This window comes from Podarcis erhardii (assembly GCF_964252035.2).
Source record: "Podarcis erhardii genome assembly, chromosome: 14".
Taxonomy (NCBI): Eukaryota; Metazoa; Chordata; class Lepidosauria; order Squamata; family Lacertidae; genus Podarcis; species Podarcis erhardii.
Window position 1 is genome coordinate 25,472,227 of NC_138503.1, and position 20,999 is coordinate 25,493,225.

The 20,999-nt window shown below is 43.3% G+C and overlaps 1 protein-coding gene across 1 annotated transcript in view; it reads right to left on the reverse strand.

Moving 5' to 3' along the window:
- Positions 1 to 1,618: 1,618 nt before the first annotated feature.
- The window catches only part of SV2B (synaptic vesicle glycoprotein 2B), a 76,185-nt gene continuing 56,804 nt past the window's right edge, over positions 1,619 to 20,999 (reverse strand). Inside the window, exons 3-13 of the mRNA XM_081838940.1 lie at positions 20,712 to 20,892; positions 17,335 to 17,486; positions 15,593 to 15,726; positions 14,203 to 14,292; positions 12,989 to 13,099; positions 11,542 to 11,630; positions 9,478 to 9,642; positions 7,135 to 7,268; positions 5,818 to 6,018; positions 3,709 to 3,868; positions 1,619 to 2,644 (exon numbers count right to left, since the gene is read on the reverse strand). Of these exons, the coding sequence (XP_081695066.1) occupies positions 2,461 to 2,644; positions 3,709 to 3,868; positions 5,818 to 6,018; positions 7,135 to 7,268; positions 9,478 to 9,642; positions 11,542 to 11,630; positions 12,989 to 13,099; positions 14,203 to 14,292; positions 15,593 to 15,726; positions 17,335 to 17,486; positions 20,712 to 20,892 (1,601 nt within the window). The 3' untranslated portion in view covers positions 1,619 to 2,460. The remainder of the gene's footprint in view (positions 2,645 to 3,708; positions 3,869 to 5,817; positions 6,019 to 7,134; positions 7,269 to 9,477; positions 9,643 to 11,541; positions 11,631 to 12,988; positions 13,100 to 14,202; positions 14,293 to 15,592; positions 15,727 to 17,334; positions 17,487 to 20,711; positions 20,893 to 20,999) is intronic.

Genomic DNA, 20,999 nt, shown 5'->3' on the forward strand with positions numbered 1-20,999 from the left:
CGCACAAGCAACCATAATTCTCATTACAGACACAAACCTGTTTCAGCACAGGAAAAAGGTTGGTAGCCAGAATTACTTGTGAATATGGCTTAAAAAAACTACAGATAAATTTAACCTTCAAATACACCACGTTTGGTTTACATTTATTGCAATTTCATTGCATGACATGAATTTCTTCAAAGTAGTGGACAGATTCAGTGGAGGTTGACAAGGGATTACAAAACAGCGTTTTCATGACAATTGATCCTTCCCCCCACCCCCCACCCCCCCAAAAAAGAATTTTATAATGCAGGTTCCTGGATGGTGACAACATCTATTGAATACATGTCTTCTGTACATATTAAGCTATAGCCCCAGATCCCACAGCTATCAGGAGGAAGTGTCAACACAGATATGAAGGCGTCCATATAGATGCAGAGTCAGAAGAGGAAAACAAGAGAAATGCAGGTCTGCATTTGGAATCAGCCCTGTCCTTTTTTCTCTAAGGTTGGAAAAGACAATATGGCTTTTTCTTTTTCTTTTTAACGCCAGGAAGGAAGCAACCAGGGCTTTAAAGCTCATTGAGTAGAACGAAGAAGAAAATGTGGTCCATGCAATCTGAGAATGTGCATAAATCAGCTGATTTTCAACTCTGTCTATGCCCGGAGAAGAGTTATTATGTAATGAGAGGCTAGTTTGCGCTGCAGCTCTCTGAGGATGGCTCATTTTTCCTGATTATTATTATTTATTTTTAAAACACTATCATCTCCAACGAAGGAAATCCTTCGTAGCAAAGCCTCCATCCATTTTAGATGAATTAGTATAGAAGCAAAGCCTTTGTTGGGGAGAGTCTTTGGCTCCCCGTTGGGAACGGACATTTCATAAAAGCATCAAGGTGCATTGTATCTTCCATCATTTCTTCCTCAGAGTCCTCATGGCCTCATCAACAACAGCTCAAAGCAGTGCTCAGCATCCTTTGGTCTACCATCCAGCCATTCTTGATGCCAGATGCCAGTGATGTTGCTCTCTGCTTTTGCCACAAAACACGGTCCGTTCCATTCTGCAGCCAAGCTCGGATCTCTTGAGTATAAGACAGTCCTGAAACCTGAAGGTTTTTTTGATTCTTTTTTTTCTTCAACCTTGACTGAAGGGGCAGATCCAGCCATGCCATATGACAACCTTCTGTCGAGTGCAAATCTCCAAAAAACAATTTAAATGGCTACTCCCCAAACTGTGCTTTAGAGTGTTCCAGTAAGATGGCAGTCTACATATAAGTAACTCAGACATTTATCATTTGTTAATATGGCTATAATACTGGTAAATTCCTGCAGATACCGTACTCTATACTTGATCAAATATCCCCCTCCCCCCAAAAGCACTCTATTTACACTGCAGGATATGTACATATTTGGTTTCAGGAATCATAAGATGCTCAAGGAACAGAACATGAATGAAACTAGATCAAAACCAACAACAATTTATACTCTTTTAATATAGTGATGCCCCCAAACTCAACGCATTTGAAATACTGACTGGTGGCTTAAACTTGTGTTAGCCTTCCTCTCTCACAAGATCCAGTTAAAATTATTGTGGACAGTTGGAATATCTCTGTGGTTGTTGTTGTTTTTTTGTTTTGTTCTTTTGAAAACTACTTGATGAGAATGAAATGGAAAGTGTGTGTGCAGAATCTCCTACAGATTCACTTGCATACCTATGAGAGAGAGGTGGTGATGGTTGCTTTAGACAACTTGGAGGTCCAATGTATGAAAGGATCAGCAGCTTTCTTTGAGGAAACACAACAAGCTATGTTGGGCGTCTCAGTTTTGGTTCTCGAAATATGAGGCCGCCCTCTGCAAAATGTAAGTCAATGGCTGTTGACTCCCCAAAAGGGTAGTCTTGCCCCTGAATAAACCATCTGGTTTGTGATCTCTCTTGAGGACCAGCTACCATTGGTCAATGGGCTTCAGTTTTTAAACTATATTCATCCCCCCCCCTTTTCTTTTTGCTAATTGCCCGGAAAGCTATAGAAATGTAGACATCAAGCCATTCAGCTGAGCTCTGAGAGGGTCACTTGTGTGAGGAATGGCTCACTTCCCAGTGCCACCCGTCACAATGCACACATCTAGACAAACATGCACGATCACGAGGCAGCTTCTTCTTCTGTTACTGGTTTAGTGCCTGAGATGTTCACACACATTCAGAGGGGAAATGGGGCTTCACCCCCTAACAAGTGATAGCTTTGAAGCAATGAGCAAAGCTCAGGGTGTGCGCGTGTGGGTGCAGCCCTAGACAGGCGGGCTCCATCTCCACTTCACAACAGTTCTAGAACTAAGGGGTTAATGTTATCTCAGCGGGGTGCCTCTTCCTCCCCCTCCCTCCTCAGATCTGAAGTATCGGCAGAGAAATATTGACAGGCTTTCCCCCGATTTTCTTCTAAATGCATCTCGTCTGTTAACGTTTCCTTTGTCCCTTGTGGGCGGCTCACATCAGGACTTGGTCGCGAGTCTCTGGCAGCCTCAGGGCAAGGAGGCCTCCTGCCACCAGAGCGGAGGATGCCAGGAGGATGGGGACCACTTTGGTTATCCCAACAAAGGAGGCAAAGATAGCATTCCCGAAGATGGCCCCAATTTTGCAGAGCCCGTTGAGGATGCCAAAGGCTGTGGCTCTGTGGAGAAGGGAGAGAAAGCAAAGGGAGTTTAAAATGGGAACGGTCCAAGAGGCAGTGGTCCAGTGGTACATTTGTGAAGGGAAGGACCTCTTCATATTAACCTCCAAAGCAACACAGCCACCTAAGAAGGTTAGAAGAGTCCTGGTGGATTGGGCCAAAGGTCCATCTAGCCCAGCATCCCATTCTCACTGTGGTCAACCATATGCCCCAACAGGAAGCCTGCAGGGAGGACCTGAGAGCATCTCTCCCCACTGGTGACTCCCAGCAACATGCATTCAGAGGCATCCTGCCTCCATTAGTGGAGGTAGAACATAGCCATCATGGCTAGTAGCTATTGATAGCCTTCTCCTCCATGAATTGGCCTCTTTTATAGTCAGCCAAGTCAGCTGTAGGGATGGGCAGATGTGTCAATTTTGGCTTCTGATCAGGCTCTTATTTTCCCAGTCTTAACTTCAGTTCACCACATTGGTGCATCCTTGGTTTAAATATATATACAGTGGTACCTTGAGTTACATACGCTTCAGGTTACAGACTCCGCTAACCTAGAAATAGTACCTCGGGTTAAGAACTTTGCTTCAGGACAGAAATTGCGCAGCGGCGGTGCAACAGCAGCGGGAGGCCCCATTAGCTAAAGTGGTGCTTCAGGTTAAGAACAGTTTCAGGTTAAGAACGGACCTCCAGAACGAATTAAGCTCTTAATCTGAGGTAACACTGTATTTGCTTTCAAGTGGTTTTTATGATTTTTTTTTTGCCTGGTTTTATATTGATATGGTTTGCAGACCAGCACAGTGAATTCTTTTTGCTGAGAAAGGGCTTTTTAAAAACAATTTGGCATGCAGGAGATTAGCAAACAGAGTGCCAGATAATAACGTCCTCTCCTGGGCTGTGAAATAGTGCTTCACCCCAAACCTACTTCCGTCCCCCCAACGATGCCACTGCCAACAGCTCCAGATTTACACTGGTTTGTTCTCAAATTGTGAAGGGCCATGCTAAAAAGCTTCAGCCCCTGGAAATCTCCACCCTCCTTCCTCACCCCAAGGGAGGTTGCTGGGAAGAGTCACCTTTTATGTGTGGGATATAGCTCCACAGTGATCACATCCAGCGCATTCCAGGCAGCAATGCTGGTACCACAAAATAGGCACTGCCAGCCAATCATGGCCGACTCACTGTTGCCAAAAAACAGGAAGAAGCAGCACACGGCAGAGATCAGCATGGAACCCCCTGCGAGAAAGAACAAAAGAGGAGGCAGGGAGAGATAAGACAAGGTTAATTAATTAACCTTGAGGTCCAGCGCCGAGGGCCTTCTGGCGGTTCCCTCATTGCGAGAAGCAAAGCTACAGGGAACCAGGCAGAGGGCCTTCTCGGTGGTGGCGCCCGCCCTGTGGAACGCCCTTCCAGCAGATGTCAAAGCGATAAACAACTACCTGACATTCAGAAGACATCTTAAGGCAGCCCTGTTCAGGGAAGTTTTTAACGTGTGATATTTTACTGAGTTTTTGCTTTCTATGGAAGCCGCCCAGAGTGGCTGGGGAGGCCCAGCCAGATGGGCGGGGTATAAATAATAAATTATTATTATTATTATTATTATTATTATTATTATTATTAATTAATTTTTCAGTAAAAAACCAGAGGCATTCCTTTTAGGTATAATCACAAACAATATTCCTGACAATCAAAGGAAAGTATTCCTTTATGCAACGACAGCTGCCAGGATGCTTATAGCAAAAAAATTGGAAAGGGAGAAAAATTCCATCAATGAAGGAATGGCAAATTAAATTTTTTGAATATATAAATCTGGCAAGACTCACAGCACTCATAAGGGGACAATCGGACCAGAAATTATTAAAAGAATGGGGGTGTGCTAAAGAGTATATAAAAAAACATTGTTCTGGAGTAAGCATATCGGTATGTAATGAATGATGCTTTACAGGGTAAAAAAAGAAAAGAAAAATGGAGTAAAAAAGTATAAAGATAGAAGTAATCTACATTAAACACAACAATTTAGAAAGAGTAATTTTTTTGAGGTCTTAGAACAAAGGAAGGAAGTCAATACGTGTATATGTATGCAATGACTAGATTAGAATGAAAATATGGTTTTATTTGTAGATGTGTGCTTTTTCTTTTGTTTTTTGTTTTCTTTTTTGTGTGTTCTGTTTTTCTTTCTTGTCTGTATAGTATTATTTTGGATTCAATGTTTGTAATTTTTGTTGTAACTCTGCATTGAAAATAATAATAATAATAATAATAATAATAATAATAATAATAATAAGGAGGAGGAGGAGGTTAATTATGTGTGCCACTACTGCAGCCCATGTTTTGTTAGCCCCAAAATGGAAAATAAGTGAGGTTCCAACCAAAGAAAAATGGCAACTTAAACTGATGGAATATGCGCAGCTTGTGGACCTAACACACTGAATAAGAGAACAAGAAGAACATATGTTTAAAGAAGATTGGAAAATGTTTATTGAATATATGGGGGGTGGATTTTGTACACTTGAAAACATTGGCAGCATTAAGATAAATTCAGCAGTGTAAATAAGTTTAGATGGATGTCATAATGGAATACTGAATGGTTTAGTTTATATAAAATATGCAGGGATTTGTGTTATGCAAAATGAACCATGGAAAGAGAAGAAGGGGATTTTTTGATACTTGAAGGTTGTTTAAATGAATCTTCTAAATTGTAAAACAGAAAATTTAATAAAAAAATTATAAAAAAGAGAAATAAGACAAGCTCAAATGTGAAGGAATGACACTTGATAAAGGGGGTGGCCCTGGCTGTCAGCTTCCTCCTCCTCAGTCTCAGTGTTGACCCTTGCAGCACTCAGCAGGGAGGAGGAGGGGTGAGCTTCTTGGCTCTGCCTGCCATTGGCTATGGCGCCACCTACTGTTGGGCTCCCTGCCTTCTGCCCTATCAGTGCCAATGGGCACCAGCCTCCACCACCCTTGGCAAACCTTGCAATGGGATGGTAAGCTCAAGTTCCTGTGCTGACACAGATTCTAAAGTGCCCTGAGGGCAAGGCACAATAAGTGAAAACCTCCTTCTCAATGAAGGAAGAGTTTTGAGAAATTGGAAAGAAGATTTTTGGCATGAGACCAACTAAACCACATTGGGGGGGGGACCTTTCTGACCACTCCCACATTGACATATGTCATCCCTCCCCACTCACCAATCATCTTGATCCGACCTATTTTGTCCATCAGCAGAGCTGAGATAATGTTGCCTGGCAACACCGAGAGGCTGCCTAAGAAGCCGACGAGGTAAACGAGGAAGTCGTTGTCCCTCTCAAAATCCATGTGGCAGCCCTTCTTCTGCTCCAAGAAGGTGGCATTCACAAACTTGCATTCAACAAATTTATGCTTGTAGAGGTCTAACGGGGGGCGGGGAGAGAGAGAAAGATGGATGGATGGAACTCATACTGAATTCAAACATGGGGGTTACTGTGTTACTTTTCCTCATTATAATGCTAGCGGCTCTGTCTTGGTTCCTTTTACTTTTTTAAAAATTATTTTTTATTGAATTTTACAAGAAAAGAAAAAGAAAGAGAAGGAGAAATAAAGAACAATACATAACACTGTAAGCACATTTATATTCATGTTTTCCAAAATGCAAACTAAAAAAAGAGAGAGAGAGAGAGAAGACAAAAGGGGGGGGAAATACTTTTCATAACCAATAATATTACCAAATTCATGCTTCAAACATTAAAATATATAAATCCTAGTTAAAATATTATAAAAGACTTCCACCACATTCACCGCATGTCTCTTAGTTATCTTGCTCGCCTTTATATCGGTTCCTTTTACAATGCATTATGGAAGCGTGACTTTTTGATGGATAGACTGCCACATCATGGCAAATTTCATTTGCGAACGTCATTGGACAACGTTGCTACATCCCTACCCTTTCCATATAAGCAGGCTTCTGTTCTCCCATGATTCACCCATAAAAAGGCAGGAAAGTATGCCGGAATAAAGTACATAATTTTGTCACATGGTGTGATGCACACTGACATGGCTGTGTCCCCTATTAGACTTTGGAGCAGATGTCTAGTGCACCATTCAGAACAACGCACAGCAGGGCCCCCAAACAGCATGTGAGATTTTTTTTGAAGTAAAGTGACTTGCATTATCATTTACAGAGGGAGGCCCTTAAGATATAACACATGCCCATCTAACTTCGCAAGACCAAAGGAAGTAACTGAAATCTGAAGAATGGAAAGCCTAGTCACGCTTACTAACTTGTTTAGAAAATATTCCCCAAAGGCAGCAGCAGGACCAGATACCAAAAATCTGTTACCATTCCTGATAAACAGGGAACAGTGGTGCTTAAGTTATTGTGTACTGCAAAAACAGACCAGATCAAAGTTATTATGATTTCTTCCCAGTCTTATCTCTTCACTTCATTCCACTTTTCTATAAATGAAAACACAGACAGAAGCCAGCAGATGCACTTTGCCAACACAGAAACACACACTCTCCCGCGTTACCTGTGTTAAAGAAGACAGTTTTTATAATGGTGCAGTTCTTGAAAAAGGTCTCGCTCGATGTCACATCTTCGAAGTAGCATTCCTCAAACACAGAGTCCTCAAAAGTCACATCTCGGAACTTCATTTTGATGAACCTGAAACATAGAAAATAACTCACCATCATCTTCATTTGAAGTGGGAAAATAAAATAAAAAATAAACACACACAATTTAAGATACCAGCAGAAGCCAAGACAGTGAGTTTGATGCAATCTAATTCAACTTTGTTTCATATGCAAACACTTTAACTTCACTCCAAAACCATTAACAACCCATGGCTCATTAGGGGAAGGATACTTTCAGTGAACAAAAATGAGTATGTTGAAAGAAAGACTCCGTTTGGTATCTCTCTATACCTCTGTGTGATTTCCCTCTTATTGATTATTGATTTGAGTTCCAACAGATGCCAGGATAGCTGAAACTCAAAGTCTGCCAAGAATGTAAGGCCTAACAAACTCCTCAATTGCCTTGCTGACAATTTCATTTCCCAGAAGGTTGTAAGAAGCGACAAGGGGATTGACTATCTTGCACCTGATTCTTACCAACAGGGAAGAACTTGTCAATGAGGTGGAAGTTTACTTGCTTGTACTATGAAAAATAAGAATAAAAAACATTATTTAAAAAAAGATGGACAACTGATGCAACCAAATATAGCCAAGATAGAGAATGTGATATTCCTTTGTTACTGCAATTAGTGAACATGGACAGAGCCTTCTTATGTGGACAGTTGCAATTTTTTTATAAGAAGAAGAATGTGCGAAATTTTTTTGTCCAAGTAATTCCTCCACAATAGAATATCTTTTCCTATGCTCTCTTCACTAAATATGCACATTTTTGCATGCACTTTTCATTAATATATGCATTTTGTCTGCATCCTTTGGTTGGCGAACTAGATTGCAAAGTTCAGAGTAGTGCAACTTTCAAAAGAGTGCTGTGTTTTGGTTTGGATATGGGTTTGGGAATTTCCACTCTGATTGATTCTCATTAAAAAAATGAGAATCAAGCAAATTTCTGCACCCCTGGTTTCAGCTGCAATATATGCCTTAATATGATATTTCAGGAAAAAAGTAATGTGGGAACTGGCCCTCGGTGTGCCTTTCCTTACATGACCACTGGATGTCAGTATGTCCAAAGGTGATTTAAAAATAATTATGGCTCCTTGAAGCCCAAAGCACAAAAGTTTATCAGCATGTGTAATTTAATTCATTTAGATCATAACAGATATCCAAGTTGATTTCCCAGTATAGATGTTGAATTAGCAAAAATAGTATTTTCATCAGTTGCTGCTGTTATTATGTTTATGGGTCACTCTTTATCTCATACAAGGAAAAAAGCTTAAGGGCCATATTCTCTCCTACAGAACCCTTCCAGGGGCCACAGATTATCGACTGGCAGAGCCAAAGGCAAACATGGATAGCCAAGAGGCAAAAGGAGGCACAGCAATGGATATGACTCTTTCAGCAAGTGCCACTGGAGGCTAAGCCACTTGGCCAAATGAAGCACTATCCCCCCCAACCTGTGCCTGCTCCCATCTGCCAGCCTTCTTATGTACAACCAGCCCAGGGTAGCACTGACTATCAGCTTCCTCCTGCGAAGTCTCAGTGTTACCCCTGTAGAATTCAGCAGGGAGGAGGGTGGAGGGGGAAACTAGACTTAGTGGGCTCTGCACACCATTTGCTCTGGCTCCATCTATTGCTGGGCTCACTGCCTTCCACCCTACCCGTCCCAATCAGCACCAGCCACCATTACCTGGCAGCAAACCTTCTGGTCACTCCTCTCACCTGTCCCCTAAGAGATCTCTCTCTCTCTCTCTCTCTTACAATCTCTCTCTCTCTCTCTCTCTCTCTCTCTCTCTCTCACACACACACACACACACACACAGAGAGAGAGAGAGAGAGAGAGAGAGAGAGAGAGGTAGACAGAAAGTATGAATATACAAACCCCTTTCCCAAAGGATCTGGGCCTTGAAAAGCACATACAGCTGAAAGAGGAAATGGGAAAGTATGTCCTCTTCCTCACTTCCTCCTTCAGCTCTCTATATTTTTCCAGGGAGATAAAGTAGCCCCACGCTCTGCCTCATGACTAAAGGGGCAATAAGAGGCTCAGAGTCTCTGTGGGCACCAGAGAAAAACCTCAAGGGTGCTCAATCTCTCACTGATTTCCATCATGAAGCGACTTCCATCATCTCTGGTTGTTCCAAGGTGCTGCCACAGCCAGGATCGGTGGGATAGCAGCTCCGACAGGACACGGCACATATAAGCAAACATTTGAATCTGTTTTGGTGAGGTGGGGTGTGATGGCTCACTTGTCATTGAAATATGTCCCATTCCGGTGGATTTGATTTTCCAAGGTGAAGTTGAAGGTGATATCCTTCACTGATTCCCCATTAAAGACTTTCTCGCGGGACTTATATGCTTCTTCTTGGTAGTACCGTATCATGTCAGGGAACCAGACGATAAGGCCATAGTAACTGCAAGAGGAAGAAGAGAACTGTGACACAGAGAACTGCCAACTGTTACCCATGCTTTGATAACCTCAAGGCTAGATTGCTTCAATGCGCTGGTTGTGGGGCTGCGCTTGGACCTGGCTCTGAAGCTCCAGCTGGTGCAGATTGTGGTGGCCAGATTGCTGATGGAGGCATCTGGCCAAGAATAGGTGACATCATTGTTAAAGCATCTGCACTGACTGTCCATCTACTACTGATCCAGGTTGAAGGTCTTTATATTAATACTGATGACTTAGGTCCAGGGTACCACCTGAACCCTTATCTCCCAGCTGAGGTTATCTGCAGAAGCATCATTGGTCACCCCCCCAAGTTGACAAGTCTCATTTGACAACAACAAGAAACTGAGCCTCTTGTGTCATTAGTCCAGTTTTGTGGAGATTCAGCAGGTGCCTTCTGTTTCAACTTTTAAATGCCTGCTGATTTTTTTTTCTATTCTAGGGCTGGGTTTCTGCCTGAACCCCTGGAGAACCACTACCAGTCTGTGTAGACAGTACTGGACAAGACAGACCAAGGGTCTGACATGATATAAGGCAGATTTCTATGTTCCTAGGTCTTTGGGTCTAAGCCTAGGTCTTCGCTGAAGAATTGATACTTTTGAATTATGGTGCTGGAGGAGACTCTTGAGAGTCCCATGGACTGCAAGAAGATCAAACCTATCCATTCTTAAGGATATCAGCCCTGAGTGCTCACTGGAAGGACAGATCCTGAAGCTGAGGCTCCAGTACTTTGGCCACCTCATGAGAAGAGAAGACTCCCTGGAAAATGATGTTGGGAAAGATTGAGGGCAGAAGGAGAAGGGGACGACAGAGGACGAGATGGTTGGACAGTGTTCTCAAAGCTACCGACATGAGTTTGGCCAAACTGCGGGAGGCAGTGGAAGACAGGAGTGCCGGGCGTGCTCTGGTCCATGGGGTCACGAAGAGTTGGACATGACTAAATGACTAAACAACAACAACAAGGTCTTTGGGGGAAAGGCTGCAGTTCAGTAGTGTGGAATATGCCCTGAATACAGAAGGTCCCAGGTTCAGTCCAGGTTCATCTTCTGGTAGGGCTCTCCTGAAACCCAGGAGAGGCACTGCCAATCAATACTCAGTATATGGCAGCTTTCTAAGTTCCTAACCTTCCCAAAAGATAATGGTGGGAAAATATAGTTTATCTCTGAATTGTTTAGGACAGGTTCCTGCTGCTCTTATTTAGCCTTGCAAAGGTTACAAGGCAGCTTCCTGTATTTCTAATTTGAATGTTTGTTGCCCTGAGGAAACAGGCAAAGTCTATCAAAAGGAGCAAATATTTGTTTTGCTAAGACTGGCTAAATGTCTCAGGCAGACTTTACCCACAGGAAACTAGGCAGTTGCCTTATACCAAGTCAAACCATTGGTACTTCAAGCTCAGTATTGCCTAGACTAGCTGCTAGTGGCTTTCTAGGGTTTCAGACAGGAGTCTTTTTCAGCCTTACTAGGAGATGCTGGAGAACCTGGGAGCCTCTGCTTGTGGAATAAGCTGCAGCTTAGTAGTAGAACACCTGGTTGGTTTGCAGACAGCCCAAGTTCAATCATATCCATCTCCATGGAGGGTTGGAAAAGAGTCATCTCTAAAAATCGGAAGAACCACTGCCAGTCAGTGTAGACAATATTGAGCTAGAGGGACCCACGGTATGTTTCGCCATCAGGTAGCTTCCTTTGTATCAATAGTAGAACAGACTGCCTTGGAAAGTGGTGGGTCCTCCTTTATTTCAGGTTTTTAGTACATGCTGGATAGCCAGCTATGAGGGATGCTGTACTAAGAGATTTCTTGCCATGGTTGGACTGGATGATCTTCCAACTCTCTGGTTAATAACAGGTTTGTGAATTCCAAGGCACATACCTTAAGGCCATTGAGAACCACACAATTGCCAGGAACAGCGTGTTCATTCTGTACTGGGCTGTCAAACAGTATAATACATTGTCCATAACCTAAAAGAAAAGGATTGTCCAAAGAATCAGTTACAGAAAAAGTCCTAAGAAAGCTAACTTCTAATGTAGCTTATATCCCCTCCAAAAATGAAAAACAAATACCTGTTTGTTTGTGGAAATGGCAAATAATTTATTATGAGTATTTTCATTCAGTGTTTTTACATTGTAGCTAGCTGGCTAGATTCAGTGAAGCAAGATTTATTTATCTCAAATCCTACATTTGCTATGACATAAATCAACTGAAGCTTGGTTGATTAATCTATGGGGCAATTTAAATAATTTAAAATTGAGGTCACTGTCAGAGGCAATTAAATTCTGGTGTATCACTGGAATAGGGAACCAAAAAATAAAATATGAAAGGTACTTTGCCTTAAATATGGTATTAAAGATCTTCCAACAAATATAGTCCCGTCCCCCCACTTAACAACAAGTGACAGTGTTAATTATTAATTCCAATGTACATTTACACTGCCAACCTAGCAGTTCGAAAGCACGTCAAAGTGCAAGTAGATAAATAGGTACCTCTCTGGCGGGAAGGTAAACGGCGTTTCTGTGCGCTGCTTTGGTTCACCAGAAGCGGCTTAGTCATGCTGGCCACATGACCCGGAAGCTGTAGGCCGGCTCCCTCAGCCAATAAAGTGAGATAAGTGCCACAACCCCAGAGTCGGCCACGACTGGACCTAATGGTCAGGGGTCCCTTTACCTTTACACTTACACTTACAGTGGTGCCCCACAAGACGAACGCCTCGCAAGACGGAAAACCCACTAGATGAAAGGGTTTTCCGTTTTGGAGGCGCTTCGCAAGACGAATTTCCCTATGGGCTTGCTTCGCAAGACGAAATGTCTTGCGAGTTCCTGCGGGTTTCCCCCCCTTTTTCCCCCCTTTTCCTAAGCCGCTAAGCCGCTTATCAGCTGATCCGCTAAAAGCCGCTAAACCGCTAATAGCGCTAATCCGCTAAGCTGTCAATGGGCTTGCTTTGCAAGACGAAAAAACCGCTATACGAAGAGCCTCACGGAACGGATTAATTTCGTCTTACGAGGCACCACTGTATTTCAGTAGGTCAGGGAGACACCTTTACCGAAGCTGATAATATAACATAATCTATATACAATTAATCACTTGGTAAAAACGCAGGTGGTTGAGCCACTTAAAAATCTCTGTTTAGTTGAGAGCCCTACATGAAACCAAATATTTGTTGATTAATAGGTTGGGTGGTCAAAGTACTGCACCCAGATGTAATCAGGAAAAGTTGCAATCCCGTGACCTGTTCATTGTGTGGGCAAGTAGCACAATGACAGATCTAGGCAATCAATCATTACTTGTTGTTGTGTGCATTCAGGTGCCACCCCCCCCATACCTGTTTGAGGGTTGTTGTCACTCTAACAAAAGAACGCTGGTACCACGTCCCTGTAGAACACTGTATTTCAATGAATTCGTCTATCTGCTTTGGAGTTTTTATGTTGGCTACCTGAATAAACAAGAAAAAAAAAGCCGAAATATTCAGCCCTTGACTTCACAGCAACCACACTAAGCTTGGTTCTTGTAAGCAATTGCGCAGAAGCAACACAACAAGAGGGTTGCGTCAACCGCCACCTGAATAAACACCTCTGCATTCCAGTCCTGAATACGTTTAGTGGAAGGAAGTCCCACAGTGTACAAGGAGGCTTATTCCCAAATAATTGTACATGGGGAAGGGGCATAGCTCAGGGGTGGAGTGACTGCTTTGCATGCAGAAGGTTCAAGGTTCAGTTTCTGGCATCTCTAAGTAGGCAAGGAAGGCCTTCTCTCAGAAACCCTGGAGAGGCACTGTCATTCAGTGCAGATTATACTGAGCTAGATGAACCAATGTTCTGACTTGGGATGAAACATCTCCAGGTGTTTTGAACCCAGCAGTGACTGGGTTTAGGGATGAGGGAGAAATCTGATTCAGTTTACATTTAAAGGCAGATCTCTCTAATTCTCATTTTCTGAAAGAAACACACAAACTGAAACAGCCATCTTTTGAAATTTTCACATATCTGAATTTTGCAATGCAGTTTGCTAGCCAAGTAACATGTACAAAAATGCACATCTTTGTGAAAGCAACATACACAAATGCATTATATTGGGGGAAATTGCTTTACAGAAATGTGTATATTGGGCAGAAATGCATGGGGGGAAATGTATGCATTAGGATAAATTTGCACTAAAATGCTGGTGAATTTTCACATCATCTTTTTTAAAAAATATATGCAAGGATGATGTGGAAATGTGGCAAAATGTGGAACATAGGACTGGAGAAATGAGAAGCCAAAATTGGCAGATTTGCCCATCCCTAGCTGGAGCTGATAGGGGTTGTAGCCCCAAACATCTGGGTTGGGGAGAACAGGATCTTCTTGCCTGGATGGCAACCATGTTTGCCAATTGGAAAATAACCTTGAATTAGAATCTGCATACTGAATCTTTGGGAGAAGAAAGAGGTGGATTGTGGGCTTTATGCAATGTATATAAAAAACCCAATTAGGTTTAGAATCTTTGACCAAAGTCTCCTATTGAGGGGGAAGTGCATTCCTAGGAAGAAAGCATGCTTACCGTAAACACCCTTTCTGGCTCGCCTTTGGCCCTCATGTTGGTGTCATGGACTTGCTTGAGGATCATCCAGGCTTCGTCGTGTTTGCCTATCTGGAAAGGCCAAAGCAAAGGATGTCAGAAAGAGCACTTCCTTCAGAAAATGTTTTAAGATCCCAGGCTCTTTCTCTCCAGTTATGCTATGGCTCCATCGGAAGTCACATGGGTTTAACCACGGTGGGATGATGTCCTAGCCAAGGGCAGAAGTTCTGGATTCTGCCGGAGAATACCTGTACAATGTGAGTGGGGACTCTCTGGCTCAGGGGTTGAATGTGGCCCCACAGACCTCTCCATGTGGCCCCTTAAACTCTCCCTAAGCCACACACCCTCTTCCCACACCCTGAGCATTTTTGCCTAGCTGGAACCGGTCCTTGAATTCCAATAATGCCTCTTGCTTACCTGAGTGGAGAGGGGTTTGTGAGTGTGTACAGAAACCATCTGACTGTAGAAAGGTAAAAATAACATTCACTTGTACCTCTGGCCCTGCCCACCAGTGTCATGTGGCCCTCAGAAGGTTAACCAGAATGGAATGTTGCCCTTGGGCTGAAGAGGAGCTCCCCAGCGCTGCTGTTCATGTTGTTTTATAACGTAAAGGACAGCAGAGTTGCTGTCTTCTGGATGGTTTCACACCTGGACCTTTAGCATCAACACAAAATGCATAGCAGGCAAAACTTGGCAGGGAGATAAAGTGATGATGCAGAAAGTTTCCCCTGATTTATGCCACATAATGTGAGAAGGGGTCCCTGTTCTCATCTTAGCCACAGAGTGCAGCATCCTGAGAAACTCTATGCAAGTTTCTAGGCCTTATTTTTTTTTATTTAAAAAATGCAATTACACAATTAACAGTGCGATCTAAAGGATATGTACTCAAAAACAAGTCCTATTGAGTTCAGTGGGGCCTACTGCTGGCTGCCTTGCAATGATATAGTTACAGGTAGGTAGCTGTGTCAGTCTGCCGTAGTCGAAACAAAATAAAAAAACCTCCTTCCAGTAGCACCTTAGAGACCAACTAAGTTTGTTATTGATATGAGCTTTCGTGTGCAAGCATGTATCTGAAGAAGTGTGCATGTTCACAAAAGCTCATACCAATAACAAACTTTGTTGGTCTCTAAGGTGCTACTGGAAGGAGGTTTTTTTAATTTTGCAATGATATGGTAAGCTCAAAATCCTGTACTGACCAATATTCCAAAGGGCCCTGAGAATGAGCCACTGCTCCCAGTCCCGAGCAAATGCATTAGGTGTTGCAGCCTATGCCAAACAAATCCCAGTCCTTTTGGTTTCTATTGCTTATGGCATATCCTCTAGAAGAATCTACACAATACAAAGGTCTGTTTTCTCAGACATGTGTTCTTACCTCCAGCAAAAACCGTGGGCTTTCTGGCATGAACTTCAGGGCAACCAGAGACGCGATGCAGGGCAGAGAGCAGACAACCACGAAAACTCTCCAGCTGTGGAAGTGGTAGTTGGTCCCCATACTGAAGCCCCATCCTATAAGCAAGGGAAAGGGGCTACAGCAACGGATGGAAGACGGCATTGTTTCCCTTTCCACCCTGAATTTGTCCCATGCAGTCATGTTTCCATTCTACTGCGGTTTGTCTTCCCCCATGAACTGCATTATTTGTCTTGCTGCCCACTGTGGCAGATTTATGCGACTTAAGTGATTTGTGTAATTAATTATGTAAATTACCTGGCCATGCCGCAATTCCACCACATTCATTTAAATGCAAGGGAAACACAATGCAAATTTGGGGGGGGGGCAGTATAATCAGTTGCAGATCATTTGCAGATCATTTGCAACCAACTGACAGCAAATACCAATGGGTCAATTTGCATTCTGGAATCCTGGACACGGGGTCAAATATGCAAACACCAACAATGTCCTCTTTTTCCCCTGTTTTCATCAGAATTCTCCAATATTCCCAGATGGCAGAGCACATCTGATGTTCCAGGTAGTGAAGGTGCCTCAACAGGGATGCTGGAGGGATGCAAATTGCTGTGAGAAGTCAAGTTACAGGGAACTAGGCAGAGGGCCTTCTTGGTAGTGGCGCCCCCCCCCCCCCCCGTGGAACACCCTCCCACCAGATGTCAAAGAGAACAACTACTGGACTTTTAGAAGACATCTGAAGGCAGCCCTGTTTAGGGAAGCCTTTAATGTTTGATGCATTACTGTATTTTAATATTTTGTTGGAAGCCACCCAGAGTGGCTGGGGAAGCCCAGCCAGATGGGTGGGGTATAAATCATCATCATCATCATCATCATCATCACTATACAAAATGTCATGATCTGCAACTCCTGGACTAATGTTCAAATTGGAACTTAGGTATCCAGGGATTTGAATTTGAGGGATTTGACCTTTTGAATTCCTGTACCAAATGACTTCACCTCATGGACTAATGTGTGAAGCTAGCTATCTAGAAATCTAGCCTTTGCAAAGGCAAGGGATTCCTCCTTGATAAGATACCAAATGGCCTAATCTGGCCTTCTCAGGGAAATAGTTGCCTTCCAAATTCTGCACTTCCCCAAACATAGTGACCCCATTCTTAATAGTCTTTGTGTGCCAAAACAGGTGCTTCGATGCAACTGTTTTGGAGAACATGCCCATGTAAAAATATATGAAAGCACATCATTAAATATGTACATTGAGGGAAATCTGGTTTTAAGAATGCAGATTAACACAGAAAAGGAATGGAATTGTGGGTTTTAAAAAAATAACAATGCAAAAGTAAGGTGGACTGGAAATAGATAGACCTGGTCATTCCTTATCCTTGGTCTCTTCAGTGAAGAGCACCTCAGGGAGTAGGGCTAGGGATGACCCCTGATTGAGACCCTGGACAGCAGCTGCCAGTCAGAGCAGACAGTATTGGGCTAGATCAGGCCTTGTGGTGTTCATGAGGTGTCATTGGCTTAACTCCCATCAGCCAATGATCTGACTCAGTATAAGCATTCCTAGACCTAGGCCTTGCTAAGTCTGGCCCCACCTCCCAGTCCTACCAGGCATAAGGGAGCATCGCTGTATAGACAGCCAGCAAATCCACAGCCTGAATGCCACACATGGATAAAGGCCAGGGGTGCCATCTGAATCCAGAGGTGATTACCGTAATGCGGGATGATGCTCCAGGCCATGATGGAGGCGTAGAGGGCTCCAATCATCCAGAACATGCAGAGCCAGCTCAGATGCTCCCCTCTCTTCTCACGAGACAGGAATTCGGAGAAATAGGCAAAGACAATGGGGAGAGTCCCTCCAATTCTGAGGAAGCAGGTGAGGTGGGAGAACAGGCAGGAAGAATGAAAACCAGGCCAAATTATTGCTCTTAATACATTCAGTCCTGAATAGCTTCAGATCAGTTTACCTAGGGCTTCCATATGCCCGGAATTTCCTGGACACAGCCAGGCCAGGGGCGCCGACTTATAAAAAATATTGGGGGGGCCCATACCGGGGTCCTGCCCCGGGAAGTTTTCTAAATTTTAGATGAAAATTAGTGAGTTTTAAAGTTTTTAAAATTTATTTTAGAGTCATATGATCAACATTAGAACCCCGAAAACTCGACTCTCTATAACTCCACACTCCGGGAAACTCGACAAGGCTGAAACACTTTTTGGCTTTGAAAAAAGAAACAAAACATAAACACGCACGGTATTTTCGTAAAAAGCTAATTTAATTTACAGTAACAATTATGCTTATAGACTATTACAGAGCAGTGAATATATAGCTCTGAAAAGACTGAAATGATATTTAAATAAATCCTAAACTATCATTAAAAGAATAAAACATAAAATATTGCTGTCGCACAGTAATAGCACTTTGATTAATAAGTGAAATAGCTAATTTAAGCTTACTTTGAATAAGGCTGAGGGTTCATTAAATAAAAATAATATCTCAAAGTTAATGCTTTAATACAGTTAATAAAGTTAATACAGTATGCCTAATACTGTATGTAAATACTGTAATACTGTATGTAAATAACGGGCTTTAATTGGGTCTTACACCCTAAAAATATTTAAGTATTTGAAAATAACTAATACAGTACTATAGTAATATAGAAATACAGTACTAAACTAGTACTAATATTTCGAAACTGAAAATTTAACATTCTGTATGTATTTAATTCTCTATTTTATAAAGATTTTTAATATCTGACAGTGAGTTTGGAGTAGCCCAATGCAAAAATCCTGAGGATCCATGTGGATCCGTGCTTTGTAACCATGTTTTTGCACCACTGTGACCCTAGGCAACAGTGGGTGCGTGATTTTTTTGGTGCAAGATGTAGCCATGGACATGCTATGTTATCTGATGGTGAATTTGGGGTGACCCAGTGCAAAGATCCTGTGGATCCATGCTTTGTAACCACGTTTTTGCACCATTGCAGCCCCAGGCAACAGTGGGTGCGTGATTTTTTTGGTACAGACTGTAGCCATGGACATGCTATGTGATCTGATGGTGAATTTGGGGTGACCCAATGCAAAAATCCTGAGGATCCATGTGGATCCGTGCTTTGTAACCACGTTTTTGCACCACTGTGACCCTAGGCAACAGTGGGTGCGTGATTTTTTTGGTGCAAGATGTAGCCATGAACATGCTATGTGATCTGATGGTGAATTTGGGGTGACCCAATGCAAAAATCCTGAGGATCCATGTGGATCCGTGCTTTGTCACCACGTTTTAAATGGGGAGGGAAGGAAAAACACAGAAGGGACAAGAAGCACAAGAGGGGTGTGCGGAGAAGCAGCTGGCTAAGAATGCAGGGGAGGAGTTTAACGGGGTGGGGGGAGGAAAGGAAGGCAAAAGTCCCCCCCCAAGCCAGCCCCCTCTCTCTCTCTCCCACCTGCGAGTCCCTAGAGCACGGAGAGGAGGTGGTGGTGGGCTGGAGCCTGCACGCAGTGTGACTAGGAAAGAATTAGAAGGAAGGACTCGATCCTTTCCTTAACCCTCTGCTTGCCAGGAGGGCAGGGGATTCCCTGCTCTTTGTTGAGTTTGAGCAAACGCAGCAACAGAAGCGGGTGGGCAGTAAGACCCTGAGGCAGAATGCAGGAAAGCAGCAGCTTCTGCCTTCCCTCCGCCCGACCGACCGATCTTATTTTTGCCTGATTTTTGCCTATTTTTGCCCCTGCGCTCCGGCTCCAGGGACCACACATTCGCTCAATAACACGCACAGACATTTCCCCTTACTTTTTAGGAGAAAAAATCTGCGTGTTATAGAGCGAAACTTACGGTAATAATTTTCTTAAATTATTGGGGGGGCGGAGCCCCCCCAAACGAATTTTTGAGGGGGCTCGGGCCCCCTCAGGCCCCATGGAGTCGGCGCCTATGAGCCAGGCTGAAACCTTGGAGTCCAGATTTTCACTTTTTGAAATATGGCAACTCTAGTTCACCTGTGTGGTTATATTACCTTATATATGCCCACTTGACAGCTGGGACTGCCCTTGTTAGAAGTTCCATGTAATACTCACTCTACATTTGCAAGAAATTGTGGCAGCACCTACCCTTCGGAACCCCCCACCTAGAATGATTAATATATAACACAGTCGGTATACCACGAGACTCTGAATCTCAGGGTTGTGGGTTTGAGTCCCACGCTTGGCAAAAGATTCCTGCATTACAGGGGGTTGTACTAGATGACCCTCGGGGTCCCTTCCGACTCTACAGTTCTGTGATTCTATTGATGTCAGACAGGTGCCTTCACTGTACTCTTTATGTTGCCTGCTAAAAACATTTTTGGTTAGGCAAGCCTATCCTGGTGGGTAGAATGTTCTTGGTCTACAAAAATGGGGAAGGAGGGGACCACTTGCAAGAAAGGTGGAACATAAAGGTATTAATAGATACATACATTGTGCAAGTAAGTGTGTGTGTGTGTGTGTGTGTGTGTGTAATGTAGTAATAAATCTAAACTATAAATTCATACAAACATAAATGCAGGACTAGCATTGGAGCCTAGACCCCAGATACTGTTTTGTTGGGGCGGGGAATTCAATCCCATACCAGCAAATTCAAGTTGCACAATTAAAGATGGTTTGTGCCACTTCCATGAATAAAAAATCAGGAAGTGATATGGAAATGTCCTGGAAAGTGTGAGATGACAATGGCTTAATGCAGCCTAGCCTTCTCACAAGCAAATCAGAATGAGTGATCAATAAATGGCTTGTCTGGACCAGCAGGTGAGGGAGGATTCAATTCTGCTGGCTGCAGGGATCTGCTTCTCTCCTTCTTGAGTCTGTCTGCCCAGCGCATTCCCTGTGGGAAATGCTCCACCGTTGCCTGCCTCTTTCCTGCCCAATGGCCCACCCATTGACATCCCCAGATTGCTCCAGGAAGCCTGACCCAGGGCGATCAAAGTCTATTGCCTCCCAACCCAGCCAAGATCCAAAGGCCACCAAATGGGCCTGATTCAGTTTTGAGATTCAGGCCAATCTGATACAGAGACCAATTTGTTAATGCAAACTGGCCCTTTCCCAAGCTGAGCGCTGCGTAACTTACCCGAAACCAGAGATAAGGCGACAGAAGAGGAAGAATCCATATCCCTGTACAAACGAGGACAGGAACGCAAAAGATGCATTGATGGAAAGAGACAGGATGAGGCATTTCTTCCGGCCCAGTTTGTCTGCCAGGCCACCCCACATAATAGCCCCCAGCATCATGCCCAGGTAGACAATCAGTCCTGTGGGAGAAACAAAGACAAAGGGGAGGTTTATTTTTTTATATATATAAATATTTATTAAGGTTTTTTTTATAAAAGAAATGCACAGATAATAGACAACATTAGTT